General features: G+C 44.2%; 1 protein-coding gene across 2 annotated transcripts; it reads right to left on the bottom strand.

The window, feature by feature from the left end:
• Positions 1-283: 283 nt before the first annotated feature.
• LOC307242443 (N(4)-(Beta-N-acetylglucosaminyl)-L-asparaginase) lies at positions 284-5,158 on the bottom strand. Of its 2 annotated transcripts, none has more exons than XM_080016940.1 (10): positions 4,688-5,158; positions 4,133-4,271; positions 3,830-3,986; positions 3,217-3,262; positions 2,883-2,921; positions 2,493-2,581; positions 2,349-2,364; positions 2,158-2,225; positions 1,360-1,478; positions 284-1,140 (listed from the first exon to the last, which is right to left on the bottom strand). In XM_080016940.1, the coding sequence occupies exons 1-10, from the start codon at positions 4,848-4,850 to the stop codon at positions 1,011-1,013; spliced, it is 966 nt and encodes a 321-aa protein (XP_079873066.1). In that variant the 5' UTR covers positions 4,851-5,158; the 3' UTR covers positions 284-1,010. The 2 variants fall into 2 exon arrangements, with proteins under 2 accessions (XP_079873066.1, XP_079873067.1); XM_080016941.1 differs by having other exon boundaries at positions 1,374-1,478.
• Positions 5,159-11,683: the final 6,525 nt, after the last annotated feature.

Below are 11,683 nucleotides of genomic sequence, written 5' to 3'. Positions count from 1 at the left end.
ATGGTAAATGTATATCTTTTTTCCACATAATACTTTGAACACCTATTACCTTATGTGGGCTGTCACACTTCGTGTGGGAATGTATATCTATGTGTTATATATAAAATCTCTGAATGTAATACATTGAATAAACGAAGTATATACTGTACTGTTTCAGACCAGGGTACTATTTATATCACTTATTACAGACAGACAGACAGACAGACAGACAGACAGATAGATAGATAGATGTCTGGTGATAGGTGATAATAACATGAACAAAGGTTTTCACTTAACCTGCATCTTGGTGTAAAATTCAAGAGGTTTATTTGTCACATACATACTTTTATACATATATGCAGTTAAATGTCTTTTCAACGCAGCTGGAGATGAAAATTTGTTCAGCAGAGGTCAAACATGAACACTTCCAAGTCGTCGTTCTAAGCAACCAGGTTTTTCAAACAATTTCCATGACATGAATGCAGCAGCATCAGTGAGCTGCGTGATGATTTTTTTTTTTATGATCAAGATGATTGAAGAGGTCAATTTGTTATTGTTTGTCGGTGGACGACAAAAGATTACATTAGAATGAAAAAGAGAACACACATTCGAAATATGATTATTTAATGGACCATTGAGCTACAGATCCTGAAACCATCGATCCTGAGTTTGTGGCATTTGTGGTGAGTAATGATTGAGTCATCGCTTGTCTTGGCAAATAGATGGGAGCAGGCAAGGTGCATGACTGATAGCTCAGGTCAAAACCTGCACAGGAGTACAAACTCGATGACTCGGTTTATCAGACCTGATCCACAGGTCTGATAAACAGCCCTTCAGCTCGGGCTGAAGAATATATTGTTTTAATAATCTACATGACGTGGTTTGTATCTGCTTGGATGCAGTTTGTCGAGTACCTTCAAGTGAAGACAGTAAACTCATGATACTATATCTTCAAGATAATGATGCTTCTTCAAAATCCTTTGGCATTTGTAGGTCATTCCAAAAATCTTCGCCTTCAAGCCTAATTCGTATCATCCGGCTCTAACCTGCTTAACTGTGACGGGTAACATGTGGAGGGCTGGTAAGTATTTGGACGGCAAGGTGATCCTGGTTCCAGAATGTGTAAGGAAACTCCATAGAGGAGGCGGCCCCCACATCGCCCTGAAGAAGAAATATCACACACACACACACACACACACACACACACACACACACACACACACACACACACACACACACACACACACACACACACACACACACACACACACACACACACACACACACACACACACACACCGAATCATAGAGCAGCACCATGACTATATAAATCCCAATTAAGTATTTACAATGTACAAGGGGAATCTACAAGAAATATACCATGGGCTGTGTACCTTCATGTTCATAGCAATGAGTCCAATCTCAAAACACCCGCCTGGTGCAATCCTCCTCATGATGTCCTCCAGGACGGATTGACAGGCATCGCTTGGTGACAAACCCTCGGAAATGACAAAAATAAATACATAAATAAAAATGGACAACAATTCATTAATAACTGATTATAATTACAAAATATATAATTATATATATTTTTACATATTTCATTGTGGTTCTTGGTTGTGTTACTGTTGCTTGTCTACTCATGTAACAAACCACCACCCTTAGTGGCTACACTTCAACTGTGAGGAAGCTTTTTTTTTTTTTTTAATTATGTGAAATTCTTGATGTAAAGCGTGAGAACATACTACCATACGCAAAGAAACTGTGAGATACTATCTTCTCAACAACTGTCAAAACATGCTGACAAAAAACGGCCCTTATCTTAGCTTCTCCTAAAGGCCTCTGTTCCCGTTTTCTTTTTTTAATTTTATTTTGCTTACCAACTCGACACCAGAAGTACCATACTAGCAAGGGAAGTGCTGCAGAATGTTGAAACTTGAAAGACATGCTGGTATAATCCGCTGGTGTCAGTGAGGACAAAATGCACAACGTAGCTTAAAGGTGGAATTAAATATCGGTTGGTCCTGATCTTCATTTAAAAGATGTTCAGCATCACACACACACACACACACACACACACACACACACACACACACACACACACACACACACACACACACACACACACACACACACACACACACACACACACACACACACACACACACACACACACACCTGTTTCATTAGTTGGACAATGTGGAAGCTAGGGCAGTAACACATGATCTTGTCTCCATCACCTGTGGCTGGACATGAACAAAGTGAAGTGAATCTGATTAGTTGTACAAATTAGTATATCCTCTTTTAATCCATTATGTGACAATGCAGGGTTACAATAAGAAAAGCATGCATAGTGGACATTTACGTACCAGCCGCAGCGCCCACCTGAGGAAAATAAATGCATTTGACTATTTCAAAAGTGATAACGTTAGCTTAGTAAGTAATTCCCATGTACTTAGTTTCTAACGATACTCGGAGGGATGAGTGACACAGAGTTTTGTGATTTAACTTGCCAGGTGCTCTGCATACAGGCCACTGCCAGGTAGGGGTGAGTCTCCGATCCTTCCCGGGGATTTAAAGGGGGCCCCAGAGGTAGAGACTCCTGTGGAATATTTTCAAGTTTCTTTTCCATTATCCTGCCATCCATTCATTCATCCATCCATCCATCCATCCATCATACATTCATCCATCCATGCACGCATCCATCGGTTGATGTGATGCGGCAAAAAGATGTGCAAGAGGAAATAAGCCCAAACACAGTCAAACAGAAGAAATGGAAGGATGAGGACAGGGCTATAGAGAATAACATGAAGCAGAGTTAGAACTGAAGTTTAACAGCTGAAATGGCAATGACAGGAGCTCAACGGCAGGATATTTAATCAAATTGATTGAAGCGGACTCACCAACGGTTATGTTCCCCATGCTGTCGAGAGCAATGAGGCCTTGAGAGCGAACAAAGAAAAAGAAAATTCACTTCTACCTCTCCACGCTATGGTTTAACTTTTTTTAATTTTACAAATATCAAATTCAGGATTATTTGGCTTGTCCAACTAAAATGAGTGCTTAGTATAAGAACTGTTATTTTATTGTCTGTAATGTTGCATTGGTTACAGTTTCCTTCGACTATGTTTTTACAATGCTGCCATGTACAAAACCTTTTGTTTACACATCAAACTAATCACAGTCCATCCCATTCCTTCACTGGTACAGGTGGGTAAAGATGGTGCTGAGTCTTACCAAGTGTATCGTGCCCCCTGGCCTTCTGCTTGTTTTCAACAAATTCCTGTGAGAGAGGAGCGATAAGACCAGTCACCGTTATTCCCTTGATTCAAAAAGAATTGACTTTATTTGATTTTAGCTTTTTATGCTTATGCATGTAATGACCAGCAGGGGGCACTGCTCCAATAGGAAGCAGATGCAGTATGGTATAAACGGCAGGGGTTCATTGATTGGATTGCTGTCTGAATAAGTCTGGGGAGCAGTGGAAACTATCACATAATTCAAAATATTTCACATTTTATTGTGATTAGTCAGAATACCAAATACACAACATACTATTTTACAAAGTACGTGCACTAAACATGGCTATTGTGAGCGCAGACTCTGCAAAAAAGTAAAAAATTGAATTGTAGTTGCAAGTTGAATATAACTTGGTCTTTTGTAAGAATATTTTCTTCACAAAGTGACCACATCATACTGGTGACCGTTACTTTTCGACATTTTCCCCGAGAGTCCTATGCAATGCCCATGGATGAAACTACGATATTTTTTTGGCAGCGATCTGAGGTGTACAGACTGAGATCCGCACCGCCAGAAAGAAATTGCGTTTACTTGCCACTGACAATCGTACCTGGTAGGCCTTGGTGGACTGTGCATTCAGCATGCTGTCGTTCGGCTCTATAGTGAAGCCGTGCTCCCTGGCGAAGGCCGCTGCTCCCTCGCCCACCAACAGACTGTGGGGGCTTCTCTCCATCACCAGACGGGCAACTCGTACAGGACACCCCACCCTACAACATGGAAGGAGGACTTCAGACACACCCATCATTTGTGTGTGGCTCTTATCACAATTGCCCTGAACAGAATCTATCCTCGATGTCAATGTACAGTGCTCAAAAGAGCAATCTGTGATTCTCTCTCTTTCTCTTGTTCTCACCCCTGAAGTGCAGCCACCGCACCAAACCTCCCCGCGTTTCCCTCCATGATGGCAGCGTCGCATTCCAGCACGCCCACGCTGTTGGGGAAACCTCCCCTGCCCACTATGTGGCACCCGGTGTCTGGGTCGTTCTCCACCTCTGGGGACAACAGACATGGCCGATTTGAAAAACTATTGGGAGAAGGATGCCGACAGACACACTCATTTCAAAGTTCGGATGAGGTTCTTGACAAGGCATTTATGGAAGGTGACATATGCGACAATACAGTTACCTGGAGTATCTCGAACAATAGAGTTTCTCTAAAGGTGAACTTTGTCTCACCGTGCGTGATGACTTCCCACGCACAAAAACACAGATTCAAAAGTAGGTTTGAGTTAAACTATATGTCGATGTTTGGAATTCGTATTGTCTCAACTACAGGGTTGTCGGGTGAAAATGAAAACAAATCCAAAGCAAAGCGATGGATAAAGAGATTCTTCCGCTGCGATTGCAATGGGGCCGAGGTTACAACTTGGCTCTGCCGGTGAGACGCGGGTGGACCACGACAAACCAACCTGCTAAGGCTTCTTCCACAGCGTCGGTGGCGGCGTGGCGTCCAGCGCTTAGGAGGCAACGAAGCCTGTCGACCGCAGGCTCAGAGAAAGCCCAGGTCCCCACCGCCGCCGCCATGGCTCCCTGGAGACCGACGGAGAATTCAACCGCTTGTCCGCCTCTCATTTGCCTCCCCGACTCATGGGGATGACTTGTTGTGGAGGAATAGCGACAGCTTAATGGGCGACGGAACGCGTTTACGTGGCTCTCCTCGACCGACTGCACGCCTCTCCTCCAAGGGCTTTGCGTACCGTTTATATATAAGGTGTGTACAGCCTGTTGCCTTAATAATCATGAAGACTGTCTTAAAGCCAGCCCGAACTTATCGTACCAGTTATTCGCGACACGACAGGCTTTGCCCTTCGCACTCTCCCGTAGCCTTCCAAACGGAATGGATCGGGCGTTAGTTGCTAGGTGACAAAAGCCAAAATAAATAATTATGATTCCCACCGCGAGGACGGTCGTACGCGCCCACCCACTTCCGGGTTTCGCCCGCTACTTCATACGTCAGCGTCCGCGCGGGCGTGGCTTTGCATCTGATTGGCTATCCCTCGCATGGGGCTGGGCCACGTTATGCGCGTTTAAAAAAATGTGGATCTCGAAACATGAGTTGTGATTGAGGTTACAATTTTCGACGGTAAATTAAGTACAAAAATCACTTGGTACACCTGATTTAAATGCTTTAGTACGCCAGTTGTTCATGTTCTATTATGAAATCATAATAACGACAGTGTTTTCATGGAATATTAAAAAATACAATGTCACACGGTCCACCCTTTAATGGCTTTCGTATAGAGACGTGAATAGCAGTTGGCCTAGTTGGGTGTGTGGTGTGAAAACATGATTGTCACGGTTTGAATTCGTGCCAAATAAAGACAAACAGTTATTATGAATTATATTGAAATGGAATGTCCACTTGATATTTTGTTTATAGTCAGGGATTGTGATGGATTTTGCTTGTATCTTGGATGGTTCCCCTCCCAACCTAACCTAAAACAAATGTGATAATTATGATAATAAAAAGTAGATATTATTATGGTAACTTGTATAAACTTACTCTATCTCAAGCCTTCCTCGTGTCAGTAGATAAGTGATAAATGTGTTGTGATTTCAGACGACAGGTGGCAGCAGATGATCAGTGTGTGCGTGGAGAGCCTGTGCCAAGCTGTGCACAGGGGTGTAAATCAGGCACCACGTAAACAGGTTTAAAGTGTTCCGTTTCTGCAAAAAAAATCTCGTCCAGTCCCCGAAGACGCGCGGTTAAAATCTTCAAATTAGCCCTCCAGCGACAGGGTTTTTCTACCGCACGACGAAATTAACCCACTGCGCCCTAAGAAACATGAAAATATAGAGGCGCATGTCATCATTTTTTCATGGGATCGGTTTTTGTGTTCATTTGACTCATTCGCGTGCCCTCTCCCCACACAGGGGATAGTTCACTCAGGGTGTTTGTGTCATGTTTTGTATTTCATCTTCAAAACGAGATAGCGCCATGCCGTAATATGAAGCCAGAAATATGAGAGGGAGTTTGATTTGGAGAAAAGTTTTGATCTGGTATCCTATTGCAGTGGGTCTGAACGTGGGGTCCGGACAGGGGTGATGAAAGCGGTTCCACGTGGTCCCCGGCGAAATGATTAATAGTTACATTTGATTGTTGTAATTATTGTTTATAATTAATTTGAACCTTTATTTATACAGGGTAAGTTGGCTGAGCATACCAGTTATTTTACAGCAGCGCCCTGTTTCATAATCAGTTATACAGTTTCATCATGCAGACAACATGGATGGCGTGAAGAAATGACAATAAACTTCAATTAAATAGATAGTAAAATGTTCGGCAAAAATATGGCAAGATCCAAACAGTTAGAGTGGCTAACGGAAATTGTGATTTTGATGATTTAATTATTTAAATATATATATATTTTTAATGTTATTATTATCTTTATATATTTTTACTTTCAAGATTCAAGATTTTTATTTGTCACATACATATACATACTTCCATACATATATGCAGTGAAATGTAATGCAACGCACCCGGTGATAGCACACAATAAGTCCTAGGAAATAGTACAAAAATAAAATAAAAATAAAAAGTAGAAAATTCCTTTCTAATAGACCGACTAACTGACTCCTAAAACGTAATACAGTAAGTGGAATACTTATAGAATAAGATAAAAAATATATAGAATAAAATACAATAAAAAATAAATTGAAATAAAATGGAATAGGTTGAAGGAATATGCCTATGTATATACAGATATGTGCATTTAAAGTGGCATGTGAATTAAAGTGGCATGTGAATGTGAATAGTGTGAGGTAGTGTTTGGGATAATACAGCACAGTATACAACAGTACAATTGTGTTATATTATTGTTTTGTTTTTTTTTTAATTAAAATATGTCATTTAATGACTTAAATAGATGAGATCTTTTTTGGATCGTTCGATTTGCCAGACGTTTAGCGCCATTCTACAACGCACAAGCAATGACTTCACAATGACCATTGAGCATAACCCTAACCCACAGGGTGGACAAGCACGGGATCTCGTCGGCTATCGTGACTACGGCTTGTCGTGACAATGAACTCCTCCATATCGCCCATCCCCACGCAACGAACACGCGCGTACACACGCGCACACACACACACACACACACACACACACACACACACACACACACACACACACACACACACGCGCACACACACACACACTCGCCGTATATGGTCAATCGGAGGTATTTCCGCACGTCGTCCCTTTAAAACCGCACGCGGCAGGGACCGTGGAGGACCTGTGCGCGCTCGTCTCGCGCGCCCCCATTGGCCGCCGACGCGCCGTGGGCGGAACACGACCGCGTGACTCAGCTGCTCTGAGTCACCGCGCGAGCTGCCCGTCAAACGGGCGGAGATGAAGCGCGCCCGCTCCACGCATCCGCACGGCTCCGCTGCGTGACGCGGCAGCCTCCTGAAGCGGAGACACACGGGGGACGCACGTTTTCCGGTGAAATAGAAAGAAAGCTTGGGTGAGACCCAGAGCCCGTTTATTGTAGGTTGCCCAAAACGGCGTTTTTGATTTTTTAAGTTACTTTAGCTCCGTGCTGGACAGATCTACAATTGAGGGTAAGTTTCCCCTTTTAAGATCTAATTGTATGTCTTTAAAGTTAGTTTGCTGTTGGTGCGACTCATTTTATTGTAGGTTAACTTCTCTCTCTCTCTGTCTCTGTCTCTCTTTTTGTGTGTGTGTGTGTGTGTGTGTGTGTGTGCGCGCGCACTCGCGCGCGCGTGTGTAGTCGAGTTTCCCTTTTGCTTTGCGTTCATCCTCAGTCTTTTTGAGAATAGAAAGTGTGTGTGGGCCTCGCCAGCAGGGTGATACGTTGCATCTAATGCAGTAGTTAGAGGCAAGTTGCATGCTTACTTGCCATCTGCTTGCAACCCTCTTGCTTACAACTCAGGGCTGCTGGCTTGTCCTTGGGGCGAACAGAGTAGCAACATGTAAGTCCTCTCTTGCCAGTACATTGGCCCCTCTCACCGAGACTTCTGCCCGGCCTCCTTTTGGCCACACATGGCAACTGGGTGTTTCACATCCCCAGGCAAATCGGCAGGGGATCTCAGAGCTGTAGTGGTCCCCAGAGGTAAGATGCGAAGGCCCACGCCTGTGGACATGGCCTGGCTTCCACCAACCACTGCCCCTCTGCCTTGTGGGTAAGTCTGGAAAGACAAAGGCTAGGGGAACACACCCTGAGAGAAAAGCAAGCTGTGGGTCAAGCTTTGAGGCAGTTTTTTCGAAGAAAAAAAATAGATCTCTGGCAGCCTCCTGCAATTGTGCGGAGTTGTCGGTTGTCCAGCGTCCCCCTTGCCATCGGAACCATCTCCTCTACAACCAAGTCAGTAGCGGCGGGATAAGTTCGTCCCCCATGCCACTTCAAAAAACATATCTGTGCAGGTATCTTCTCACCGACCTCGCGGAGTCTGGTGGCGCCCGGAGCGTACAGTGACGGGAGCAGGCTTGAATGAGCTCTTAGCTGGAACTCTGCACACCAGTGGCACTGGGCAACGGTCGCCAGCAGCTGAGATTGAGTGGCGCACGTTCTTGGCAGAGCCTTATGTGTCTGAGCAGCCCTATTGAGGGGCCGCACTGCTCACTCCAACTGGGGAAGGACCTAGAAGGTGGCCCAAAAATTGCCCACTCAACTGTGCCTGGGCAGATAACCGTCACAAAAGTCATACCCCTAAGAATTGGCTAATATCAGCTTATAACTCTCTGCATAACTATGGCAAAATACCGACATGTCACCTTGATAAGTGCCTATGCACCAACCCTACCATCTAATGGTGAAGAGAAGGATCACTTGTACCAGGCACTTGATGAAATACTCATCCGCATCCCAAGGAGTGACAAGGTAATTTTGCTTGGTGACTTCAATGCACGAGTAGGGAAGAATATGCAAAACGGTAGTGGGATGATTGGCGCCCATGCCATTGGACAAGTCAACTCCAATGGCTTAAGACTCCTTAGCCTGTGTGCTGAACATGACCCTACATTCTCAAACATCATATTCCAACATAAGAATAAGTACAAGTCATCCTGGATGCATTCCAGATCCAAACACTGGCACCTGATTGATTACGCCATCGTGAGGTGGGCTGATCTTAAAGACATGCTCCTTACAAGAGCTATGTGATGAGCAAACTGCTGGACGGACCACAGGATGATTATGACAAAATTCTGAGTGCATGCCCAGTCTCTAAGACGCCAATGTGGACCAAAGAAGAAACCACTCCACTGGCCAGACTCTTCAACAACGAAACTTGAAACTCGAAACAACTTCAGATGCGCTATAGCTGATAAGCTAGTAGACATCGAAAAACTTATCAAATCAAAATTTAGGATGGATGAAAAGTGGACCTTTCTGAGCACTGCCCTCTCTGACACTGAAGCCCAATATATTGGCTTAAAAACAAAAAACATCAGGCCTGGTTTTATGAGAATGCTGAAAAGATCTCCACCCTCCTTTACAACATGCACAAGGCGCACAGAGCTTCCCTCAGCAACCAGCCCTCAGCAAACTGAGGCCCAAGCAACCCTCCGAGACATGCAAAACGAGTGGAAGATTTAGAAAGCCAATTAAATCCAGACTCATGCAGATAGGAACGATATGCACAGTTCCTATGATGCGGTTAAGACCATATCTGGCTCCAGAAACTACTCCCTGGCTCCTGTTAGATCTGCTGATGGAACAACCCTCATCAAGGACTAGGCCCTGATAGTGGAGTGCTGGGCTGAGCACCCTTACACCCTGCTCAACCAGCCAATCCCAGTGGACCCAACTGTCTAGACCTCCCACAAACTTTGAAGGAAATTCTGCATGCCGCGAAAAGCCTGAAAAACAACAAAACCCTTAGACCTGATGACATCCCAGCTGAAATCCTCAAGGCGGGAGGCTATCTCTGTATAAGGGACACCGCATCTCAACGTCCTAGAGGTGTGGAGTCAAGAGTGTGTGCCCCAACAGTGGAAAGATGCCAACATTATAACCATCTACAAAAATAAAGGGGACAAATCCATCTGTTACAACAGTAGGGGTATCTCACTGTTTGCCATTGCTGGAAAGGTCCTTGCGTAACACTAGCTTTAGCTGAACGGTCATAATGAGTCACAGTGCGGTTTCTGAAATGATAGAAGGACAGCTGATATGATCTTTGTTGCACACCGGACCCTGGGGAACAGCATACGGACCTCTTCATGACTTTCATAGACCTCTCAAAGGCATGTCACAGAATAAACAGAGACCTACTGTGGCAAGTCCTGAAGAAATGTGGATGCCCACCCAAGTTCCTTACTGTCCTTGGCCATGGGATTGACCGTCAACAATGGGAAAAACAGCGATCATCTGAGTTGTGTACCAGCCGCAGCCCATCAACCTTCACAGCAGAAGGGCGACAGCTGACTACCGTCCCTACTTTCAAATACCTAGGAAGAATAATAGCTAATTACGTCACAATAGACGATGAGATCCAAAACCGCCTCACACAGTCTTCAGCATCTTTTCGTCCAAGGACAAGGGTTTTCTGCCAGTCTGCAACCGCAGCTGCGCGTCCAGTTTTGGACTATTTAGCCACCAAAAGACCCTTAAATAGTAAATAATCGGACACGATGGACAACCAGCAAGCCTGCGCATGTGTGTGTGTGTGTGTGCGCGCATGTGGTCCAGTGTCCCTTTTGCTTCACATTCATCTTCAGTCTTTTTGAGAATATAAAGCACAGTGAGTGCTGTTCCTCCTCTGCTGTTACTCCTGCTTCTGCATTATATAACTAACTTCAGTGCGAACTCTGAGTGCTATGGATATGTTCTCATTCTGCTTCATTAGGCCTATACCTGTCTTATGCATAAGTGGAATGGTGAGTGTGTGTGTGTGTGTGTGTGTATGGGTGAGAGAGAGCATTTCCGGTGCATACAATGCACACACATGCAGTTAAACATACACACACACACACACACTTACACACGCATACACACACACACACACACACACACACATACACGCACATACTGTACAAACAAATCCCAGGTCTAAATCCAACATTATTACATTTTTCGGTAATGCTGTAATACTGTAATATGTACTTATAGAATATGGCCATGCATGTATTTACTGTATCATCTTATTACCAGTTCTATTATTGCTACACACTGCTGCTATATAGCCTACTATTTTCGCACTTACTTGAACATAACAGCCACCTGCTTACATGGGGCTCACTAGTCAGCATACTCAGCTGCACACATGCTGCTCCCTGTTAACGTAGTTGGTAGACGTGTGCATACATGTTATTTTATTTAAACGTATTGTCTGACTCTTTCCTGCACTGTTTTGCTGCTCTAATACAGTGGCCGCCTCAAAACTAAAATCTATCTATCTATCTATCTATCTATCTATCTATCTATCTATCTATCTAT

The sequence above is a fragment of the Zeus faber genome (assembly GCF_960531495.2).
Source record: "Zeus faber genome assembly, chromosome: 16".
NCBI lineage: Eukaryota > Metazoa > Chordata > Actinopteri > Zeiformes > Zeidae > Zeus > Zeus faber.
This window is presented reverse-complemented; position numbering and strand designations above follow the sequence as displayed.